At 55.7% G+C, this 24826-nt stretch overlaps 1 protein-coding gene across 1 annotated transcript in view; it reads right to left on the bottom strand.

Moving 5' to 3' along the window:
- Positions 1–20188, bottom strand: part of LOC125449280 (potassium channel subfamily K member 2-like) — an 86864-nt gene extending 66676 nt beyond the window's left edge. Inside the window, exons 1-3 of the mRNA XM_059641504.1 lie at positions 20105–20188; positions 12899–13182; positions 7808–7925 (exon numbers count right to left, since the gene is read on the bottom strand). Of these exons, the coding sequence (XP_059497487.1) occupies positions 7808–7925; positions 12899–13182; position 20105 (403 nt within the window). The 5' untranslated portion in view covers positions 20106–20188. The remainder of the gene's footprint in view (positions 1–7807; positions 7926–12898; positions 13183–20104) is intronic.
- Positions 20189–24826: the final 4638 nt, after the last annotated feature.

Genomic DNA, 24826 nt, shown 5'->3' with positions numbered 1-24826 from the left:
GGAATATTAAAGGGAGAGGGGACTGAGGGGGAGAGTGGGATTAGACTGGGTGGGATATTAAAGGGAGCGGGGAGAGATGGGGGAGAGTGGGATTAGACTGGGTGGGATATTAAACGGAGTGGGGAGTGAGGGGAGAAGTGGGATTAGACTGGGTGGGATATTAAAGGGAGCGGGGAGTGAGGGGGGAGAGTGGGATTAGACTGGGTGGGATGTTAAAGGGAGCGGGGAGTGAGGGGGAGAGTGGGATTAGACTGGGTGGGATATTAAAGGGAGCGGGGAGTGAGGGGGAGAGTGGGATTAGGCTGGGTGGGATATTAAAGGGAGCAGGGAGTGAGGGTGGAGAGTGGGATTAGACTGGGTGGGATTTTAAAGGGAGAGGGGATTGAGGGGGAGAGTGGGATTAGACTGGGTGGGATATTAAAGGGAGTGGGGAGTGACGGGGGAGAGTGGGATTAGACTGGGTGGGATATTAAAGGGCACGGGGAATGAGGGGGGAGAGTGGGATTAGACTGGGTGGGATATTAAAGGGTGCGGGGAGTGAGGGGGGAGAGTGGGATTAGACTGGGTGGGATATTAAAGGGAGCGGGGAGTGAGGGGGGAGAGTGGGATTAGATTGGGTGGAATATTAAAGGGAGAGGGGATTGAGGGGGAGAGTGGGATTAGACTGGGTGGGATATTAAAGGGAGCGAGGAGAGAGGGGGGAGAGTGGGATTAGACTGGGTGGGATATTAAAGGGCGCGGGGAATGAGGGGGGAGAGTGGGATTAGACTGGGTGGGATGTTAAAGGGAGCGGGGAGTGAGGGGGAGAGTGGGATTAGACTGGGTGGGATATTAAAGGGAGCGGGGAGCGAGGGGAGAGAGTGGGATTAGACTGGGTGGGATGTTAAAGGGAGCGGGGAGTGAGGGGGAAAGTGGGATTAGACTGGGTGGGATATTAAAGGGAAAGGGGAGTGATGGGGAGAGTGGGATTAGACTGGGTGGGATATTAAACGGAGTGGGGAGTGAGGGGGGAAGTGGGATTAGACTGGGTGGGATATTAAAGGGTGCGGGGAGTGAGGGGGAGAGTGGGATTAGACTGGGTGGGATATTAAAGGGAGCAGGGAGTGAGGGGGAGAGTGGGATTAGACTGGGTGGGATATTAAAGGGAGCGGGGAGTGAGGGGGGAGAGTGGGATTAGACTGGGTGGGATATTAAAGGGAGCGGGGAGTGAGGGGGGAGAGTGGGATTAGACTGGGTGGGATATAAAGGGAGCGGGGAGTGAGGGGGGAGAGTGGGATTAGATTGGGTGGAATATTAAAGGGAGAGGGGATTGAGGGGGAGAGTGGGATTAGACTGGGTGGGATATTAAAGGGAGCGGGGAGAGAGGGGGGAGGCTGGGATTAGACTGGGTGGGATATTAAAGGGAGTGTGGAGTGAGGGGGGAAGTGGGATTAGACTGGGTGGGATATTAAAGGAAGCGGGGAGTGAGGGGGGAGAGTGGGATTAGACTGGGTGGGATATTAAACGGAGCGGGGATTGAGGGGGGGGGAGTGGGATTAGACCGGGTGGGATATTAAAGGGAGCGGGGAGTGAGGGGGGTGAGTGGGATTAGACTGTGTGGGATATTAAAGGGAGAGGGGATTGCGGGGGAGAGTGGGATTAGACTGGGTGGGATATTAAAGGGAGCGGGGAGTGAGGGGGGAGAGTGGGATTAGACTGGGTGGGATATTAAAGGGAGCGGAGAGTGAGTGGGGAGAGTGGGATTAGACTGGGTGGGATATTAAAGGGAGAGGGGATTGAGGGGGAGAGTGGGATTAGACTGGGTGGGATATTAAAGGGAGCGGGGAGTGAGGGGGGAGAGTGGGATTAGACTGGGTGGGATATTAAAGGGAGCGGGGAGTGAGGGGGGAGAGTGGGATTAGACTGGGTGGGATATTAAAGGGAGCGGGGTGTGAGGGGGGAGAGTGGGATTAGATTGGGTGGAATATTAAAGGGAGAGGGGACTGAGGGGGAGAGTGGGATTAGACTGGGTGGGATATTAAAGGGAGCGGGGAGAGATGGGGGAGAGTGGGATTAGACTGGGTGGGATATTAAACGGAGTGGGGTGTGAGGGGGGAAGTGGGATTAGACTGGGTGGGATATTAAAGGGAGCAGGGAGTGAGGGGGGAGAGTGGGATTAGACTGGGTGGGATGTTAAAGGGAGCGGGGAGTGAGGGGGAGAGTGGGATTAGACTGGGTGGGATATTAAAGGGAGCGGGGAGTGAGGGGGAGAGTGGGATTAGGCTGGGTGGGATATTAAAGGGAGCAGGGAGTGAGGGGGGAGAGTGGGATTAGACTGGGTGGGATTTTAAAGGGAGAGGGGATTGAGGGGGAGAGTGGGATTAGACTGGGTGGGATATTAAAGGGAGTGGGGAGTGACGGGGGAGAGTGGGATTAGACTGGGTGGGATATTAAAGGGCGCGGGGAATGAGGGGGGAGAGTGGGATTAGACTGGGTGGGATATTAAAGGGAGCGGGGAGTGAGGGGGGAGAGTGGGATTAGACTGGGTGGGATATTAAAGGGAGCGGGGAGTGAGGGGGGAGAGTGGGATTAGATTGTGTGGAATATTAAAGGGAGAGGGGATTGAGGGGGAGAGTGGGATTAGACTGGGTGGGATATTAAAGGGAGCGAGGAGAGAGGGGGGAGAGTGGGATTAGACTGGGTGGGATATTAAAGAGAGTGGGGAGTGAGGGGGGAAGTGGGATTAGACTGGGTGGGATATTAAAGGGAGCGGGGAGTGAGGGGGGAAAGTGGGATTAGACTGGGTGGGATGTTAAAGGGAGCGGGGAGTGAGGGGGAGAGTGGGATTAGACTGGGTGGGATATTAAAGGGAGCGGGGAGCGAGGGGAGAGAGTGGGATTAGACTGGGTGGGATATTAAACGGAGTGGGGAGTGAGGGGGGAAGTGGGATTAGACTGGGTGGGATATTAAAGGGAGAGGGGAGTGAGGGGGGAGAGTGGGATTAGACTGGGTGGGATATTAAAGGGAGCGGAGAGTGAGTGGGGAGAGTGGGATTAGACTGGGTGGGATATTAAAGGGAGCGGAGAGTGAGTGGGGAGAGTGGGATTAGACTGGGTGGGATATTAAAGGGAGCGGGGAGTGAGGGGGGAGAGTGGGATTAGACTGGGTGGGATATTAAAGGGAGCGGAGAGTGAGTGGGGAGAGTGGGATTAGACTGGGTGGGATATTAAAGGGAGCGGGGAGTGAGGGGGAGAGTGGGATTAGACTGGGTGGGATATTAAAGGGAGCGGGGAGTGAGGGGGGAGAGTGGGATTAGACTGGGTGGGATATTAAAGGGAGCGGGGAGTGAGGGGGAGAGTGGGATTAGACTGGGTGGGATATTAAAGGGAGCGGGGAGTGAGGGGGGAGAGTGGGATTAGACTGGGTGGGATATTAAAGGGAGCGGAGAGTGAGTGGGGAGAGTGGGATTAGACTGGGTGGGATATTAAAGGGAGCGGGGAGTGAGGGGGAGAGTGGGATTAGACTGGGTGGGATATTAAAGGGAGCGGGGAGTGAGGGGGGAGAGTGGGATTAGACTGGGTGGGATATTAAAGGGAGCGGGGAGTGAGGGGGAGAGTGGGATTAGACTGGGTGGGATATTAAAGGGAGCGGGGAGTGAGGGGGGAGAGTGGGATTAGACTGGGTGGGATATTAAAGGGCACGGGGAATGAGGGGGGAGAGTGGGATTAGACTGGGTGGGATATTAAAGGGTGCGGGGAGTGAGGGGGGAGAGTGGGATTAGACTGGGTGGGATATTAAAGGGAGCGGGGAGTGAGGGGGGAGAGTGGGATTAGATTGGGTGGAATATTAAAGGGAGAGGGGATTGAGGGGGAGAGTGGGATTAGACTGGGTGGGATATTAAAGGGAGCGAGGAGAGAGGGGGGAGAGTGGGATTAGACTGGGTGGGATATTAAAGGGCGCGGGGAATGAGGGGGGAGAGTGGGATTAGACTGGGTGGGATGTTAAAGGGAGCGGGGAGTGAGGGGGAGAGTGGGATTAGACTGGGTGGGATATTAAAGGGAGCGGGGAGCGAGGGGAGAGAGTGGGATTAGACTGGGTGGGATGTTAAAGGGAGCGGGGAGTGAGGGGGAAAGTGGGATTAGACTGGGTGGGATATTAAAGGGAAAGGGGAGTGATGGGGAGAGTGGGATTAGACTGGGTGGGATATTAAACGGAGTGGGGAGTGAGGGGGGAAGTGGGATTAGACTGGGTGGGATATTAAAGGGTGCGGGGAGTGAGGGGGAGAGTGGGATTAGACTGGGTGGGATATTAAAGGGAGCAGGGAGTGAGGGGGAGAGTGGGATTAGACTGGGTGGGATATTAAAGGGAGCGGGGAGTGAGGGGGGAGAGTGGGATTAGACTGGGTGGGATATTAAAGGGAGCGGGGAGTGAGGGGGGAGAGTGGGATTAGACTGGGTGGGATATAAAGGGAGCGGGGAGTGAGGGGGGAGAGTGGGATTAGATTGGGTGGAATATTAAAGGGAGAGGGGATTGAGGGGGAGAGTGGGATTAGACTGGGTGGGATATTAAAGGGAGCGGGGAGAGAGGGGGGAGGCTGGGATTAGACTGGGTGGGATATTAAAGGGAGTGTGGAGTGAGGGGGGAAGTGGGATTAGACTGGGTGGGATATTAAAGGAAGCGGGGAGTGAGGGGGGAGAGTGGGATTAGACTGGGTGGGATATTAAACGGAGCGGGGATTGAGGGGGGGGGAGTGGGATTAGACCGGGTGGGATATTAAAGGGAGCGGGGAGTGAGGGGGGTGAGTGGGATTAGACTGTGTGGGATATTAAAGGGAGAGGGGATTGCGGGGGAGAGTGGGATTAGACTGGGTGGGATATTAAAGGGAGCGGGGAGTGAGGGGGGAGAGTGGGATTAGACTGGGTGGGATATTAAAGGGAGCGGAGAGTGAGTGGGGAGAGTGGGATTAGACTGGGTGGGATATTAAAGGGAGAGGGGATTGAGGGGGAGAGTGGGATTAGACTGGGTGGGATATTAAAGGGAGCGGGGAGTGAGGGGGGAGAGTGGGATTAGACTGGGTGGGATATTAAAGGGAGCGGGGAGTGAGGGGGGAGAGTGGGATTAGACTGGGTGGGATATTAAAGGGAGCGGGGTGTGAGGGGGGAGAGTGGGATTAGATTGGGTGGAATATTAAAGGGAGAGGGGACTGAGGGGGAGAGTGGGATTAGACTGGGTGGGATATTAAAGGGAGCGGGGAGAGATGGGGGAGAGTGGGATTAGACTGGGTGGGATATTAAACGGAGTGGGGTGTGAGGGGGGAAGTGGGATTAGACTGGGTGGGATATTAAAGGGAGCAGGGAGTGAGGGGGGAGAGTGGGATTAGACTGGGTGGGATGTTAAAGGGAGCGGGGAGTGAGGGGGAGAGTGGGATTAGACTGGGTGGGATATTAAAGGGAGCGGGGAGTGAGGGGGAGAGTGGGATTAGGCTGGGTGGGATATTAAAGGGAGCAGGGAGTGAGGGGGGAGAGTGGGATTAGACTGGGTGGGATTTTAAAGGGAGAGGGGATTGAGGGGGAGAGTGGGATTAGACTGGGTGGGATATTAAAGGGAGTGGGGAGTGACGGGGGAGAGTGGGATTAGACTCGGTCGGATATTAAAGGGCGCGGGGAATGAGGGGGGAGAGTGGGATTAGACTGGGTGGGATATTAAAGGGAGCGGGGAGTGAGGGGGGAGAGTGGGATTAGACTGGGTGGGATATTAAAGGGAGCGGGGAGTGAGGGGGGAGAGTGGGATTAGATTGTGTGGAATATTAAAGGGAGAGGGGATTGAGGGGGAGAGTGGGATTAGACTGGGTGGGATATTAAAGGGAGCGAGGAGAGAGGGGGGAGAGTGGGATTAGACTGGGTGGGATATTAAAGAGAGTGGGGAGTGAGGGGGGAAGTGGGATTAGACTGGGTGGGATATTAAAGGGAGCGGGGAGTGAGGGGGGAAAGTGGGATTAGACTGGGTGGGATGTTAAAGGGAGCGGGGAGTGAGGGGGAGAGTGGGATTAGACTGGGTGGGATATTAAAGGGAGCGGGGAGCGAGGGGAGAGAGTGGGATTAGACTGGGTGGGATATTAAACGGAGTGGGGAGTGAGGGGGGAAGTGGGATTAGACTGGGTGGGATATTAAAGGGAGAGGGGAGTGAGGGGGGAGAGTGGGATTAGACTGGGTGGGATATTAAAGGGAGCGGAGAGTGAGTGGGGAGAGTGGGATTAGACTGGGTGGGATATTAAAGGGAGCGGAGAGTGAGTGGGGAGAGTGGGATTAGACTGGGTGGGATATTAAAGGGAGCGGGGAGTGAGGGGGGAGAGTGGGATTAGACTGGGTGGGATATTAAAGGGAGCGGAGAGTGAGTGGGGAGAGTGGGATTAGACTGGGTGGGATATTAAAGGGAGCGGGGAGTGAGGGGGAGAGTGGGATTAGACTGGGTGGGATATTAAAGGGAGCGGGGAGTGAGGGGGGAGAGTGGGATTAGACTGGGTGGGATATTAAAGGGAGCGGGGAGTGAGGGGGAGAGTGGGATTAGACTGGGTGGGATATTAAAGGGAGCGGGGAGTGAGGGGGGAGAGTGGGATTAGACTGGGTGGGATATTAAAGGGAGCGGAGAGTGAGTGGGGAGAGTGGGATTAGACTGGGTGGGATATTAAAGGGAGCGGGGAGTGAGGGGGAGAGTGGGATTAGACTGGGTGGGATATTAAAGGGAGCGGGGAGTGAGGGGGGAGAGTGGGATTAGACTGGGTGGGATATTAAAGGGAGCGGGGAGTGAGGGGGAGAGTGGGATTAGACTGGGTGGGATATTAAAGGGAGCGGGGAGTGAGGGGGAGAGTGGGATTAGACTGGGTGGGATATTAAAGGGAGCGGGGAGTGAGGGGGAGAGTGGGATTAGACCGGGTGGGATATTAAAGGGAGCGGGGAGTGAGGGGGAGAGTGGGATTAGACTGGGTGGGATATTAAAGGGAGCGGGGAGTGAGGGGGAGAGTGGGATTAGACTGGGTGGGATATTAAAGGGAGCGGGGAGTGAGGGGGAGAGTGGGATTAGACTGGGTGGGATATTAAAGGGAGCGGGGAGTGAGGGGGAGAGTGGGATTAGACTGGGTGGGATATTAAAGGGAGTGGGGAGTGAGGGGGGAGAGTGGGATTAGACTGGGTGGGATATTAAAGGGAGCGGGGAGTGAGGGGGAGAGTGGGATTAGACTGGGTGGGATATTAAAGGGAGCGGGGAGTGAGGGGGAGAGTGGGATTAGACTGGGTGGGATATTAAAGGGAGTGGGGAGTGAGGGGGGAGAGTGGGATTAGACTGGGTGGGATATTAAAGGGAGCGGGGAGTGAGGGGGGAGAGTGGGATTAGACTGGGTGGGATATTAAAGGGAGCGGGGAGTGAGGGGGAGAGTGGGATTAGACTGGGTGGGATATTAAAGGGAGCGGGGAGTGAGGGGGGAGAGTGGGATTAGACTGGGTGGGATATTAAAGGGAGCGGGGAGTGAGGGGGGAGAGTGGGATTAGACTGGGTGGGATATTAAAGGGAGCGGGGAGTGAGGGGGGAGAGTGGGATTAGACTGGGTGGGATATTAAAGGGAGCGGGGAGTGAGGGGGAGAGTGGGATTAGACTGGGTGGGATATTAAAGGGAGCGGGGAGTGAGGGGGAGAGTGGGATTAGACTGGTGTGGTGCTGATGGTGATGGATGATCTCAGTCTGTGGTTGGACGCCCGATGGATCTGAGGGTGAGGTCTGTGTGAGTACAGTTGGAGGGGGGTGGGGAGGGAATGGGGTTGGTCCTGGTTTTTACCGATGGTGGTGATGACGGTCCCAGCGAAAAAGAACGCGCTACCCAGATCCCAGCTGGTGCTGACGTTACTGCTGTTCCCAAAAGGATCCAGTCCCAGCTCCACAGCGACCACAGTTTGCTGCGAATTACAGAGAATTCAGCGTCAGATCCCAAGCAACACCTGCACTGAGAGTGTCCTCGCTCCACAACCCAACATTCCCCCTCTCCGCCAACTCACTCCCCATCCCAACATTCACTCTCTCCGCCAACTCACTCCCCATCCCAACATTCACCATCTCCACCCCCTCACTCCCCATTCGAACATTCCCCCTCTCCATCCCCTCGCTCCCCATCCCAACATTCCCCTTCATGGTCCCCTCATTCCCCATCCCAACATTCCCCCTTTCCGTCACCTCACTCCCCATCCCAACATTCTCCCTCTCCGTCCACTCACTCCCCATCACAACATTCCCCCTCTCTGCCCCCTCGCTCCCCATCCCAACATTCCCCTTCATGGTCCCCTAATTCCCCATCCCAACATTCTCCCTCTCCGTCCCCTCACTCCCCATCTCAACATTCCCCCTATCTGCCCCCTCACTCCCTGTCCCAACATTCCCCCTCTCCGCCTCCTCACTCCTCATTTCAACATTCCCCCTCTCTGTCCCCTCACTCCCCATCCCAACATTCCCCCTCTCCGCCCCCTCATACCGCATCCCAACATTCTCCCTCTCCGCCCCCTCACTCCCCATCCCAAAATTCACCCTCTCCATCCACTCACTCACCATCCCAACATTCGCACTCTCCATCCCCTCACTCACCATCCCAACATTCTCTTTCTCCATCCACTCTCCTCATCCCCATCCCAACATTCTTCCTCTCCATCCCCTCACTCACCATCCCAACAATCCCTCTCTCCATCCCCTCACTCCCCATCCCAACATTCTCTTTCTCCATCCACTCTCCTCGTCCCCATCCCAACATTCTCCCTCTCCGCCCCTCACTCACCATCCCAACATTCTCCTTCTCCATCCCCTCACTCCTCAACCCAACATTCTCTTTCTCCACCCACTCTCCTCGTCCCCATCCCGACATTCTCCCTCTCCGTCCCCTCACTCACCATCCTAACATTCTCTTTCTCCATCCACTCTCCTCGTCCCCATCCCAACATTCTCCTTCTCCATCCCCTCACTCCCCAACCCAACATTCTCTTTCTCCATCCACTCTCCTCATCCCCATCACAACATTCTTTTTCTCCATCCACTCTCCTCGTCCCCATCCCAACATTCTCCCTCTCCGTCCCCTCACTCACCATCCTAACATTCTCTTTCTCCATCCACTCTCCTCATCCCTATCCCAACATTCTCCCTCTCCGTCCCCTCACTCACCATCCCAACATTCTCTTTCTCCATCCACTCTCCTCGTCCACATCCCAACATTCTCTTTCTCCATCCACTTTCCTCATCCCCATCCCAACATTCTCCCTCTCCATCCACTCACTCTCCATCCCAACATTCCCTCTCTCCATCCCCTCACTCCCCATCCCAACATTCCCCCATCCGTCCTCTCGCTCCCGATCCCAACACTCTCCCTCTCTGTCCCCTCACTCCCCATCCCAAAACTCTTCCTCTCCAGCCCCTCACTCCCCATCCCAACATTCCCCCTATCCGTCTGCTCACTCCCCATCCCAACACTCTCCCTCTCTGTCCCCTCACTCCCCATCCCAACATTCCCCCTATCCATCTGCTCACTCCCCATCCCAACACTGTCCCTCTCCGTCCCCTCACTCCCCATCCCAACACTCTCCCTCTCCGTCCCCTCACTCCCCATCGCAACATTCTCCCGCTCCATCCACTCACTACCCATCCCAACATTCCCCCTCTCCATCCCCTCACTCACCATCCCAACATTTCCTCTCTCCAACCCCTCACGCCCCATCCCAAAATTCCCCATCTCCGCACCCTCGCTCCCCATCCCAACATTCTCCCTCTCCACCCACTCCCCTTGTCCCCATCCCAACATTCACCCTCTCCATCCCCTCACTCCCCATCCCAACATTCTCCATCTCCCCACCTCACTCCCCATCCCAACATTCTCCCTCTCCATACCCTCACTCCCGACCTCAACATTCCCCCTCTCCGTCCCCACGCTCCCCATCGCAACATTCTCACTCTCCGTCCCCTCACTCCCCATCCCAACATTCTCCCTCTGCGCTCCCTTGCTCCCCATCCCAACATTCCCTCTCTCCATCTCCTCACTCCCCATCTCAACATTCCCCCTCTCCGTCCACTCACTCCCCATCCCAACATTCCCTCTCTCCATCCCCTCACTCCCCATCTCAACATTCCCCCTCTCCGTCCACTGACTCCCCATCCAAACATTCCCTCTCTCCGTCCCCTCACTCCCCATCCCAACATTCCCTCTCTCCATCCCCTCACTCCCCATCCCAACATTCTCCCTCTCCATCCACTCACTCCCCATCCCAACATTCCCCCTCTCTTTCCCACACTCCCCATCACAACATTCCCTCTCTCCGCCCCCTCGCTCCCCATCCCAACATTCCCTCTCTCCGCCCCCTCACTCCCCATCCCAACATTCTCCCTCTCCGTCCCCTCACTCCCCATCCCAACATTCTCCCTCTCTGCCACTCGCTCCCCATCCCAACATTCTCCCTCTCTGCCCCTCGCTCCCCATCCCAACATTCTCCCTCTCTGCCCCTTGCTCCCCATCCCAACATTCTCCCTCTCTGCCTCTCACTCCCCATCCCAACATTCCCTCTCTCCATCCCCTCACTCCCCATCCCAACATTCTCCCTCTCTGCCCCTCACTCCCCATCCCAACATTCTCCCTCTCCGTCCCCTCGCTCCCCATCCCAACATTCTCCCTCTCCGTCCCCTCACTCCCCATCCCAACATTCCCCCTCTCTGCCCCTCACTCCCCATCCCAACATTCTCTCTCTCCGTCCCCTCACTCCCCATCCCAACATTCCCCCTCTCTGCCCTTCACTCCCCATCCCAACATTCTCCCTCTCTGCCCCTCACTCCCCATCCCAACATTCTCCCTCTCTGCCCCTCACTCCCCATCCCAACATTCTCCCTCTCCGTCCCCTCACTCCCCATCCCAACATTCTCCCTCTCCGTCCACTCACCACCCATCCCAACATTCTCCCTCTCCGTCCCCTCACACCCCATCCCAACATTCTCCCTCTCTGCCCCTTGCTCCCCATCCCAACATTCCCCCTCTCTGCCCCTCACTCCCCATCCCAACATTCTCCCTCTCCGTCCCCTCACTCCCCATCCCAACATTCTCCCTCTCCATCCCCTCATTCCCCATCCCAACATTCTCCCTCTCTGCCCCTCACTCCCCATCCCAACATTCTCCCTCTCCGTCCCCTCACTCCCCATCCCAACATTCTCCCTCTCCGTCCCCTCACTCCCCATCCCAACATTCTCCCTCTCCGTCCCCTCACTCCCCATCCCAACATTCTCCCTCTCCGTCCCCTCACTCCCCATCCCAACACTCCCCCTCTCTGCCCCTCACTCCCCATCCCAACATTCTCCCTCTCTGCCCCTCACTCCCCATCCCAACATTCTCCCTCTCCGTCCCCTCACTCTCCATCCCAACATTCTCCCTCTCCGTCCCCTCACTCCCCATCCCAACACTCCCCCTCTCTGCCCCTCACTCCCCATCCCAACATTCTCCCTCTCCGTCCCCTCACTCCCCATCCCAACATTCCCCCTGTCTGCCCTTCACTCCCCATCCCAACATTCTCCCTCTCCATCCCCTCACTCCCCATCCCAACATTCTCCCTCTCTGCCCCTCACTCCCCATCCCAACATTCTCCCTCTCCGTCCCCTCACTCCCCATCCCAACATTCTCCCTCTCCGTCCCCTCACTCCCCATCCCAACATTCTCCCTCTCCGTCCCCTCACTCCCCATCCCAACATTCTCCCTCTCCGTCCCCTCACTCCCCATCCCAACATTCCCCCTCTCTGCCCCTCACTCCCCATCCCAACATTCTCCCTCTCCGTCCCCTCACTCCCCATTCCAACATTCTCCCTCTCCGTCCCCTCACTCCCCATCCCAACACTCCCCCTCTCTGCCCCTCACTCCCCATCCCAACATTCTCCCTCTCTGCCCCTCACTCCCCATCCCAACATTCTCCCTCTCCGTCCCCTCACTCCCCATCCCAACATTCTCCCTCTCCGTCCCCTCACTCCCCATCCCAACACTCCCCCTCTCTGCCCCTCACTCCCCATCCCAACATTCTCCCTCTCCGTCCCCTCACCCCCCATCCCAACATTCTCCCTCTCTGTCCCCTCACTCCCCATCCCAACATTCTCCCTCTCCGTCCCCTCACTCCCCATCCCAACATTCTCCCTCTCCGTCCCCTCACTCCCCATCCCAACACTCCCCCTCTCTGCCCCTCACTCCCCATCCCAACATTCTCCCTCTCCGTCCCCTCACTCCCCATCCCAACCATTGTCTCTCCCACCGATTGCCTTCTCCTATCTTTCCCCCTTCTGCCTCCTACTCCTCTCTCTTCCTCTCTCCCACCAGCGTTCTCTTTCTCTCCATTCCCCACAGTCTCTCTCTCTCTCTCTGTTCCCTGCCTTACCCTTCTCTCTCTCTCTTCACTCACCATCTTCATCTCTTTTGCTCTCTCACCCTCTTTCTCTCTACCCCCCCCACTTTCGTCCTCACCCTTCCCTCCAAACGTCTCTCCCCCCTCTTCTGCCTATCTCCTCTCCATCTCTCCATCTCTCCCACTGTCTCTTCCGCACTCTCCCATTCCACTTCTCTCTCCAACCTACTTTCTCTGCATCATGCTGTCTTTCCCTCTCTCCGCCATCCCCTTCCCTCTCTCTCTCTCTCCTACCTGCGTGCGCTCTCTCTCTCTCTCTCTCTCCCTGTCTCTTTCTCCTGTGCTCTCTCCCTCTCTTTCCCATCACTGTCTCTTCCACAATCTCCCAATCAGCCTCTCTCTCTCTCCATCATGCTTTCTCTTGCTCTCCTCCCTAACTACTCTCCCATCGATCTCCCTCTCTCCCCCCCCAACCCTGCCCTCTCTCTTGTACCCCCTTTCCTGCACCCGGCCAGGGCCCGATGCCTCACCTCCAGAAGCTGGTCAAGTCGAGTTGGCTCCACGCACGTGTTATCAAGCAGGAAGCTCTCCCGGGCCTGAGAGATGGACGTCCACTGACTCTGCTCGTAGGGTTGCTCCAGGAGCTGGAAGACAGTCGCTCCGACCATCAGGTACGTGAGGACCACCACCAGGACGGCGAGAACCGTTGTCTTCTTCATCACTTTATCTCGGCGCGCACCCTCGGCCCAGTCCAAATCAGACGACAGTGTGGTGCCCCCACTTGGGGGCGCGACCCCTGACCCCTCACAGCCCACTGCGGAGAGGAACGGTGGGTGAGGGAGGGGGAAGGGTGGGCAGCAGAATAAGAGGCTTCCAGTTAGAACTGGGTCCTGACACCCGGCTCCCCCCACCCTCCCTGGACAACCAAAGCCACTGAAGCCCTGCCTCACTGCCATCGGGCCCCCGCCTTGCCAAATTAGGCCAACATACCCATCACCTATGCACTTCCTCACCCCCTCCCCCAGTCACGAAGGGACTGGGGGGATGAGTGACGTGTCATTCTTCCCTCAGAAAAGTTTGTGCCGCCCCCTTTAGCCAAAGAACGGGCCGATTGTCATGGCTCATCTGTAAGGCCAGCTCCTCGGCAGGGGTGGGGCACATCAAGGCCGAACTGCCTGTGGCCCATCCAAGCTGCGTCTGGTTTCTCAAACACTTCTTAAGGCCTCAGGACCATTGAGACACAAAAGCTCCCTTCACACCTCTCCTTCCACTGGGCCTACTCCCAGGAAGGCTTCGGGCCTTTCCTACCTTCTCGCCCCCTCCCTCCCTCCCCATCCCTGTCTTTATGTCTTCTCCTGGGCTACAGGCAACCGCCCATATCCCCAAAAATAAACTTTAGGCCTTCCCCTGGGTGTCTCCCTCCCATATTTTGCCATTCGGGCCTTCTCCTGGGTTATAGGCCTTGGGTCTAGAGTCTAAAGGCCTAGGACATCTTTAGGCCCGTCCCCCTTGCTCCAGGGACTGGGCCCAGTTTTCGGGCCTTGGCTGTACTCCCGCACGTTGCCATTTTGGGCCTTCTCTTAGCCCTTGACCACTGACCCTACCCCCAGGCAACGACAGGGCTTGGCCCAGCATTGAGACTGCTAGGCCTTTTCCCAGGTTTTAGGCCTTTATTGGCTGCGGGCCCAGTTTTGGGGCAGTTTGGCTCCAGACTCAGATACTGGAGGGCCTTAAATCCACCTGGGCCGGGGGAGGGGGTTGTTGGGGTAAGAGACGGCGAACTGGAAATAGATCCCAGGGACGACAGAGTGGCATTGTACCCTGTACAGGATGAGCTGGTGATGCACGAGGGTTAAGGAGCCATCATGGCTGATCTAGTGTGTGATAAATGGGTGTGGCAGGCCTCACATTTCCTTAAAGCTGACTGTCCCATGAATAAACAAAACAGGACAGCCACCCGCCATTGTGGTCAACTCAATTGGAGGCCGCCTCAGGGAAGGTGGGAAAGGAGGGAGTCCTTAAATACTGGCAAGCATCAGCATGGGTGGATCGAATTGTCCATGGAGGGGGGACCATCGCTGCCCTCCCCCTGGGAGCTAGACCACTCTGTGATTCGGGGCCGACAAAGGGTGAGTGGGGACTGTGATCCTGGAGGGGGCAACCATAGAGAGAGAGAGAGAGAGAGAGAGAGAGAGAAATGTCAGGGGAAAACGGGCCGGTTAGACGCTGTGAGGGCTTCTGTGGTTAAATAGCTCCTGGGTCTAAACTCTTTCGGAGGATAATGGGGGAGTATACATGCAGACTGACACACACATTGCCTCACAATCGCGATCGCGGACACACACACACACACACACACACACACACACACACACAGTCTCTCACTCTCTCTCTCACACACACAGATACACAGACACACACGCACAGACAAACACACACACACCACACACACACACACACACACACACCACACGCGGATACATAGACACACACAGTCACACACACAGACACACACAGACACACACACACACACAGTCACACACAGAGTCACACACACACACTCACACAGACACACACACAAACACACACACACACACAGACACACACACACACACACACATACAGACACACACACACACACACAGACACACACACACACAGACACACACACACAGTTCAGGAACGGGTGAATGTACAGAGAGAGCTGCTGTTCCTCAGGCAGGGCTGACTGAAACATACAGGGCTGTATGCAGGGCTCTCTCTGTAGGCGCTTGGGGGTGGCGGGCCGTGAGAAGAAGGTACTGAGCCAGCGCGAAGACAGCGAACAAATCCCTCTCCCCCTCCTCCGAGCCATCCACCTACCCCCACCCACAGCCTGCAAGCCTGAAGCTGGGGGAGCAGGGAGGGGGAGTGGAGGTGGGGAAGTGCTGGGAGGGGCAGGACCTTCACCCAGGGAGGGGAAGGGGCTTACCTGAAAGTGACCGCCGGAGGGGTGAAGAAGCCAGGGCGGATGGTTATGAAGCGAGCATCAGTTTCCAAGTGGCACAGGGGCGGGCAGCTCAGGTTCAGGCTGCCAGGTTTGAGGGGAGCATGGCATTGACAAACAACAGAGAGCACACCTCAGCATGCTTGCAGTTCATTCATCTGTCGTGGCTCTGGCTTTGTTTTAGCGGGGGGTGGGGAAGACTGCGAAAGACTGCTGATGTTCAGTATCATCAGGATCTGGGCTATCCCCCAAGGGACCTCTCTCCAGAACAACCCGCACAGCACCCTCTTCCAGCGAAGCGTTTAATTTAACCACTTTTCATCATAAACACTCCCTTCCGACGCTGATCTCACAGCTTGGCATGTGCTTCCAGACAACTGTCTGGGTGTCTCGGAGACAGGCAGAGAGAGAGAGAGAGAGAGAGAGAGAGCGACAGGTTGATCAGGACACCACAGAAGCATACCAGCCCTGAAAGACTCTCTGGGTGGACAGTAAATCCCAGATAGATGGGCAGAAGGGTCACTGAAGATGGCTACTTATAGAATGAGTGCTGAGGGAGCACAGCGCAGTCGGAGGGACAGTGCCAAGGGAGCGGGCACTGTCGGAGGGTCAGTGCTGAGGGAGCGGGCACTGTCGGAGGGTCAGTGCTGAGGGAGTGGGCACTGTCGGAGGGTCAGTGCTGAGGGAGGGCGCACTGTCGGAGGGTCAGTGCTGAGGGAGCGGGCACTGTCGGAGGGTCTGTGCTGAGGGAGCGGGCACTGTCGGAGGGTCAGTGCTGAGGGAGCGGGCACTGTCGGAGGGTCAGTGCTGAGGGAGTGGGCACTGTCGGAGGGTCAGTGCTGAGGGAGTGGGCACTGTCGGAGGGTCAGTGCTGAGGGAGGGCGCACTGTCGGAGGGTCTGTGCTGAGGGAGTGGGCACTGTCGGAGGGTCAGTGCTGAGGGAGGGCGCACTGTCGGAGGGTCAGTGCTGAGGGAGCGAGCACTGTTGGAGGCGCCATCTTCCAACTGAGATACCCAACCATGCTGAAGTGGGTCATTCTCGCATTACTGGGTGTGGGATCTTGCTGTGCGGCAATTGGCCTCCGTCAGCCCACCACTCCGACGGTGCGCACACCTCTATGAGGAATGTGTGCATGGTTTACCATTCTCAGAGAGGTGACCGGTGCCAGGGGAATGCAGCTCTGCTCATTATTTTGGAGGGAGTCGTGCCCGCTCTCCCCTTCCCACCTGCCCCTGGTAGCCACTGTGCCCTCCCACCCCCCCGCCGAGCTGGGTGAGGAGTGAGGGCACGGTGTTGGGCCGTCCTGTACAGGAACACAAGGCACTGTTGACACTCCCTGTGACCGTGACCATTAGGCCCAATGGCCTGCTGCCCTCCTTTGCTCGCATCGACTCTCCCATCACCAGCTCAACCAGGCAGATGTCACTCATATCAACAACAGACTCGGCCTGGCTGTGCCCACTCCCATCAGATTCTCTCCCCACCCTGCCCTCTCCAACCCTGCCCAGGTATGGCGCCAACCCATCCTCGGAGTGTTTGATGGGGACAGTGTAGAGGGAGCTTTACTTTGTATCTAACCCCATGCTGTCCCGGTCCTGAGGTGTTTAATGAGGGGGACAGTGTAGAGGGAGCTTCACTCTGTATCTAACCCCGTGCTACCCCTGTCCTGGCAGAGTGTGACGGGGAGGGGCAGTGTAGAGGAGCTCCACTCTGTGTCGGACACCCTGTTGAAAGCGCCGTTCCCATTTTTGCCGCGGTGTTCCTGTCAGGTGGTACTAGTTTTCCTGGTGGTTTTGTTCTCTGTTGTTTTGTGGTGTGTCTGTGAATTCGGAATGTCGTTTTCCTGGAGGTGTGCAGTGAGGAGGTGTTGGGGCTTGTTCCTTTCAACAGCTGTAAACACCTCCCTCAGGGGCAAGACTGAGCTTGAGTTGGCAGCGCGACATCCTCAGGGTGTGTTAGAGCTCTCTCACAGACACACGCAGCTCCTGCCCCTTTATCCAAACAAAACTCCTCGACAATCACCCTCTCCTTTCACGCCTCCCAGATTAGCGCAGGAAGGGAGTACGGGCATCCATTTCTCCATCCCAACTTTCTCCCATTGCTGTCCATCCCTCCTCGCTCCCAACCTCCCTCAGGTCCACCTCCTCCACCTGAAGGTAATCGCAGGCTGTTCGACTGTGTGGGGCATCAGAGTTCAAACTAACTCCCTCTCAGCCAGACACCTCGCGAAACGATGGCCTTCGATATTTGAGAGAGAGGCACAATGCTCCAGTGGGATATTAAAGGGGAGAGTGGGATTAGACTGGGTGGGATATTAAAGGGAGCGGCGAGTGAGGGGGGAGAGTAGAATTAGACTGGGTGGGATAGTAAAGGGAGCAGGGAGTGAGGGCGGAGAGTGGGATTAGACTGGGTGGGATATTAAAGGGAGCGGGGAGTGAGGGGGGAGAGTGGGATTAGACTGGGTGGCATATTAAAGGGAGCGGGGAGTGAGGGGGGAGAGTGGTATTAGACTGGGTGGGATATTAAAGGGAGCAGGGAGTGAGGGGGGAGAGTGGGATTAGACTGGGTGGGATATTAAAGGGAGCGGGGAGTGAGGGGGGAGAGTGGGATTAGACTGGGTGGGATATTAAAGGGAGCGGGGAGTGAGGGGGGAGAGTGGGATTAGACTGGGTGGGATATTACAGGGAGCGGGGAGTGAGGGGGGAGAGTGGGATTAGACTGGGTGGGATATTAAAGGGAGCGGGGAGTGAGGGGGAGAGTGGGATTAGACTGGGTGGGATATTAAAGGGAGCGGGGAGTGAGGGGGGAGAGTGGTATTAGACTGGGTGGGATATTAAAGGGAGCGGGGAGTGAGGGGAAGAGTGGGATTAGTCTGGGTGGGATATTAAAGGGAGCGGGGAGTGAGGGGGGAGAGTGGGATTAGACTGGGTGGGATATTAAAGGGAGCGGGAAGTGAGGGGAGGGAGTGGGATTAGACTGGGTGGGATATTAAAGGGAGCGGGGAGTGAGGGGGGAGAGTGGGATTAGACTGGGTGGGATATTAAAGGGAGCGGGGAGTGAGGGGGGAGAGTGGGATTAGACTGGGTGGGATATTAAAGGGAGCGGGAAGTGAGGGGAGGGAGTGGGATTAGACTGGGTGGGATATTAAAGGGAGCGGGGAGTGAGGGGGGAGAGTGGGATTAGACTGGGTGGGATATTAAAGGGAGCAGGGAGTGAGGGGAGGGAGTGGGATTAGACTGGGTGGGATATTAAAGGGAGCGGGGAGTGAGGGGGGAGAGTGGGATTAGACTGGGTGGGATATTAAAGGGAGCGGGGAGTGAGGGGGGAGAGTGGGATTAGACTGGGTGGGATATTAAAGGGAGCGGGGAGTGAGGGGGGAGAGTGGGATTAGACTGGGTGGGATATTAAAGGGAGCGGGGAGTGAGGGGGGAGAGTGGGATTAGACTGGGTGGGATATTAAAGGGAGCGGGGAGTGAGGGGGGAGAGTGGGATTAGACTGGGTGGGATATTACAGGGAGTGGGGAGTGAGGGGGAGAGTGGGATTAGACTGGGTGGGATATTAAAGGGAGTGGGGAGTGAGGGGGAGAGTGGGATTAGACTGGGTGGGATATTAAAGGGAGTGGGGAGTGAGGGGGAGAGTGGGATTAGACTGGGTGGGATATTAAAGGGAGCGGGGAGTGAGGGGGAGAGTGGGATTAGACTGGGTGGGATATTACAGGGAGTGGGGAGTGAGGGGGAGAGTGGAATTAGAGTGGGTGGGATATTAAAGGGAGCGGGGAGTGAGGGGGGAGAGTGGGATTAGACTGGGTGGGATATTACAGGGAGTGGGGAGTGAGGGGGAGAGTGGAATTAGAGTGGGTGGGATATTAAAGGGAGCGGGGAGTGAGGGGGGAGAGTGGGATTAGACTGGGCGGGATATTAAAGGGAGCGGGGAGTGAGGGGGGAGAGTGGGATTAGACTGGGCGGGATATTAAAGGGAGCGGGGAGTGAGGGGGGAGAGTGGGATTAGACTGGGCGGGATATTAAAGGGAGCGGGGAGTGAGGGGGGAGAGTGGGATTAGACTGGGTGGGATATTAAAGGGAGCGGGGAGTGAGGGGGGAGAGTGGGATTAGACTGGGTGGGATATTAAAGGGAGCAGGGAGTGAGGGGGGAGAGTGGGATTAGACTGGGTGGGATATTAAAGGGAGCGGGGAGTGAGGGGGGAGAGTGGGATTAGACTGGGTGCGATATTAAAGGGAGCGGGGAGTGAGGGGGGACAGTGGGATTAGACTGGGTGGGATATTAAAGGGAGTGAGGAGTGAGGGGGGAGAGTGGAATTAGACTGGGTGGGATATTAAAGGGAGTGAGGAGTGAGGGGGGACAGTGGGATTAGACTGGGTGGGATATTAAAGGGAGCGGGGAGTGAGTGGGGAGAGTGGCATTAGACTGGGTGGGATATTAAAGGGAGCGGGGAGTGAGGGGGAGAGTGGGATTAGACTGGGTGGGATATTAAAGGGAGCGGGGAGTGAGTGGGGAGAGTGGGATTAGACTGGGTGGGATATTAAAATGCCTAAAGGTCCCCTGTTTTCAGTTCTGAAACCAGGAGAACATTGTAATATTGACTTTGCGGCGAAGGTGCAATAAATATGGAGCAGCGTGTGAAGAAAGGGATGGCAGTGAATTGTAAATAATGAATGCAGTCACTCTGCTCCGCAAAGCATCGAATTGTAGCAGAAAGACCGAGCAGCATTGGACTCACTGTTACTCACTGTCAGACAGGTCCGCTCATCATGAGGTTATCTCGATGGTCAGGTGCGTGTCTCCATCTCTCTCTCTGGGGCTGAGGATACTCTCCCACTTCGCTGTGAATGCTATTGTTTGGGTGAGTTCGCAGTTTCCTGGGAGGGGGTGGGACCAGCGCGGTGCAATGAGGTCTCTCCCTGACGGAGATGTGAGTCTGTTAGGGTCCAGCTGCTGACACAACCGTCCATCAGAATTTCCTTCACAGGGCGACTGCACCGTCCGAGCCAGGCAATTCCCGACTGCCGTCAGAGAGAGAGCGGGAGGAATCGACACTGTCAGCCAGTCTACACCTCCCCCGCTGCGGGAACAGGGTAGAGGGAGCTTTACTCCGTATCTCACCCCGTGCTGCCCCTGTCCCTGGGACTGTTTGATGGGGGACAGTGTCGAGGGAGCTTTACTCTGTATCTAACCCCGTGCTGTCCATATCCTGGGAGTGTTTGATAGCGGACAGTGTAGAGGAAGCTTTACTCTGCATGTCACCCCACGCTGTCCCTGTCCTGGGAGTTTTTGATGGGTGACAGTGCAGAGGGAGCTTTACACTATACCTAGCCCTGTGCTGTCCATGTCGTGCCACATTTGATGGGCATAACGTAGCGGGAGCTTTACTTTCTGTATTAAAAGAGTAGGGAGAGCCTTACTTCCAGTTTAGAAGGGTAGAGGAAGCTCTATTTCCAGGTTGAAAGAGAGAAGGAACACTTGAGTCAGGATCTGATCCTTGGCCATGAGTTTGTGTATGAATGTGCCAATGATAAGGTCCAATGGGATTTGCACGGAATAATTCCTTTGTCAGTAAATTTCCGGCCACCGCTTCCAGGAAAGGGACTGGAACAGGCTGGTGACTGACTGAAACTGAGATTTCTGAACCTCCAGAGGCTCAGAGCAACCAACAGGGTCTGAATCTTGGTAAATATCGGGGATTAATTCATTGATTGTGAGTCTGCCGGAGCCCTATTTATCAGCTCGGTCTCTCGGTGCGTCTAACACTGCACACATTCTTCTCTGTGGCCTGGCTAGGCTCTACACCCACAGTCAGTCACAATTTCCCACCGTGGTCCTAGGCTCGTTCACAACCTGCCTTACAGAAATATGACAACATCCCCTTTTTACTCCTCAGCCCTTCAACATCCGTGTCACCTCGGTATATTTTTCCACAAGTTCTGGACTCGATGCGAGTGTACTCACAGTAATTCTGTACACGCATGTCCGAGAGTATTCTCTGCAATTCTGTACATGTGTGTCTGAGAGTACTCTCTGTAATTCTGCACACGTGTGTCTGAGAGTGCTCTCTGTAATTCTGCACACGCGTGTCCGAGAGTACTCTCTATATTTCTGCACACGCGTGTCCGAGAGTACTCTCTGCATTTCTGTACACGTGTGTCTGAGAGTACTCTCTGTAATTATGTACACGCATTTCCGTACACACATGTCCGAGAGTACTCTCTGTAATTCTGCACACGCGTGTCCGAGAGTAATCTCTGTAATTCTGCACACGTGTGTCCGAGAGTGCTCGCTGTAATTCTGTACATGCGTGTCTGAGAGTACTCTCTGTAATTCTGCACACGCGTGTCCAAAAGTACTCTCTGTAATTCTGCACACATGTGTCTGAGAGTACTCTCTGTAAGTCTATGTACACGTGTTCAAAAATACTCACTGTACACATGCCCAGGATTACTCTCTGTAATTCTGCCCATCAGCTTCTGGAACAGAAACCGACTGGAAGGGTGCAGTTAGTCTCTCGAGGCATTACCTTCCACTCGAGAGAAAACAGGGACATGGGGAGGCCATTCAGCCCTTCGAGTCTGCTACACTGTTCAATATGATCATGGCTGATCATCCAACTCAGTCCCCTGTTCCCACCTTCTCCCCCATATCCTTTGGTCCCTTCAGCCTTCAGAACTGTATCTAACACCTTCTCAAAAACATCCAATGTTTTGGCCTTGGCTGATTCCAGATTTTTATTGAATGTAAGTACTCCTGTCTGCTATGGCGGGATTTGAACCGGAGTTCCCCACCGGGATTACTAGTTATGATCACCACCAGTTATATCGCCTCCCCGAATCGAATTTACTTCAATTAATTAATTAAATGCGATCTGCCTTGCCTACCAATTTCACCAAACTTCCTCATTCTCCATTAAGTTTGTTACATTTGCAGGTTTTGTGCCAGGTACAGACTTTAAAACCAGACATATAGTGGCCACGGAAGCAGATTGTCTGGGAATGCCGAGAGATCTTGGCCAACTTGTGCCTGTGGGCCGAGGAATTGGTGATGGAGTTTGAACGAGATGAATGCAAGATGATGCACTTTGTTAAGGCAAACCAGGGCATGACTTACACAGTGAAGGGCAGGGCGCTGGGGAGAGTTACAGAACCAAGAGATCTGCGGATACAGGTCCTTAGCGTCGCTGGTCGAGAGGGCAGCGAGGATGGTGTTTCGCACGCTTGCCTTCGTCGGTCAGAGCATTAAGTGCAGGAGTCGGGGTGTTAATGTTGCAGCTGTACAGGACATTGATGAGGCCACATTTGGAAAACTGTGTACAGTTCCGGTCGCCCGACTACTGAAAGGATATTATTAAACTACAAAGAGTGCAAAAAAAGATTCGCTAGGGGATGTCACCTGAACTGGAGGGTTTGTGTTATTAGGAGAGCTTGGATAGCTGCGATGTCTTTCTCTGGCGCAGAGGTGGTTGAGGGGTGACCTTACTGAGGTCTATAAAGTCTTTTGAGAGACATAGATAACCAACAGTGTCCCCCAGTGATAGGGGAGTCTAAAACTAGAGGGTATAGGTTTAAGGTGAGAAGGGCACTATTTTCGCACGGAGGGTGGTGAGTGTCTGGGGCAGGCTGTCAGGGATAGCGGTGGAGATGAGTACAATTTTGTCTTTTAAGATACATTGGGACAGGTGCGTGGATGGGCTGGGCGTGGAGGGATATGGGACTGGATCAGTTGGGAAAAATGAGCAAGCTGGGCCGAAGGGCCTGTTTCTGCACTGTAGCCCTCTTGATTGTCGAAGTGTAAATGGGATTAATGTAAGGTATCTGGTTGGCCTGGACGAAAGGTCTGCTTTCGCAAGATACAACTCTACAGAATTCCACAGGCGGCCCACAACCTCCCCATGAAAACATTGCACCTCACCTCAGCCCGAAATGGCCTGCCTTTACCCCTAAGACTGTGTATCCTGGTCCTAAACATCCTCAGTCATCAGGAGCATCATTCCTGTGTTGGCCCTGGGTAGTGTCAGAATTTTGTAGGTTTCTATGAGATAAACCACCCCCCTCCCCATTCTTCTAAGCTCCTAGGAGAGTCCGAACCGAACCAAATCTTTCCTCATACGTCACACCCAGGAGGAAGTCTGGTCAAATTTTGTAGCTCTCCCTCCATTGACAGAGCATCCCTACTCAGACAAAACTGCCCACAATGCCCCATTGAACACAGACGCAGAGATCCCAACTGCTCGTCGGGTGACAAGCCCTTCATCCCCGGGATCATTCTCCTCTGGACCCGCTCCACAGCCAGTGCATCCTTCCTTCGACACGGGGCCCAAAACACCCCCAGAATTTTCCAAACACAGTCTGTTTTGGGATCCTCCGGAATTTCCCATGGCGGAGCAGTGTCTATGGGCGCGTGACCCGTTGACCCTGTGCAAAGCCTGGCAAATCCTCGTTTTCAAAGCTTATCCAGTTCTGCCACAAATTCAATATTTAATAGGCGTAACTCTGCTCCTTGTTCCGACAGCCCAAATTCAGAGAGGATTTCAAAAGAAAAACCGAAAGAACGACAGATGCTGTTAAGCCAGGGACACAGACAAAGTTGCTGGAAAACTCAGCAGTGCCTGGCAGCCAACCTGTTTTTGTTCAGGTAGGATTTCTGTGGCTTTCCAATTCACGTCTGGTACTTTGGTAATCAAGGAGGGGGTGACAGAGATAGGGAGGGGGTGACAGAGATAGGGAGGGAGGTTAGGGGGACAGAGGGGGTTACATGGATAGGGAGGGGTGTAGGGGTTGGAGGGGTGACAGAGATAGGGAGGGGGTGAAGGGGATAGAGGAGGTTACAAAGCTAGGGAGGGGGTGTAGGGGCTGGAGGGAATGACAGAGATAGGGAGGGGTGTAGGGGCTGGACGGGGTGACAGAGATAGGGAGGGGGGTGTAGGGGCTGGAGGGGGTGACAGAGATAGGGAGGGGGTGTAGGGAATGGACTGGGTGACAGAGATAGGCAGGGGGGTGTAGGGTCTGGAGGGGGTGACGGAGATTGGGAGGGGTGTTAGGGGGATGGAGGGTGTGTAGGGGCTGGAGGGGGGTGACAGTGATAGGGATGGGGCTGTAGGGGTGGAATATGAGGTGCTGTTCCTCCAGTTCCCTTGTCCCCACGTACCACCCCCCGACTGATCTCTGGGTTCATTATATCATTCTCCGCAACGGCTGCCAGCCGTGATCTGACCCCATTACCGAGGTTACATTTCCCTCCCCACCCTTGTCTGCTTTCCGGAAGGACCCCGCTCTCTGCGACTCGCCCGTCCGCTCCACCCTCCCCACCAGCCCCACTACACCCAGCACATTTCCCTGCAACCGCAGGAAGTGCTACACACCTGCCCACCCTCATCCCCAGCCAAGGTACCAAACAAACCTCCCATATCAGGCAGAGGTCCACCTGCACATCCCATCAACGTGGTCTATTGCATCCGCTGCTCC

This window comes from Stegostoma tigrinum, chromosome 42, assembly GCF_030684315.1.
Source record: "Stegostoma tigrinum isolate sSteTig4 chromosome 42, sSteTig4.hap1, whole genome shotgun sequence".
NCBI classification, from domain to species: Eukaryota; Metazoa; Chordata; class Chondrichthyes; order Orectolobiformes; family Stegostomatidae; genus Stegostoma; species Stegostoma tigrinum.
Note: the sequence above shows the minus strand (reverse complement) of the source record. Positions and strands in the feature narration are given on the sequence as shown.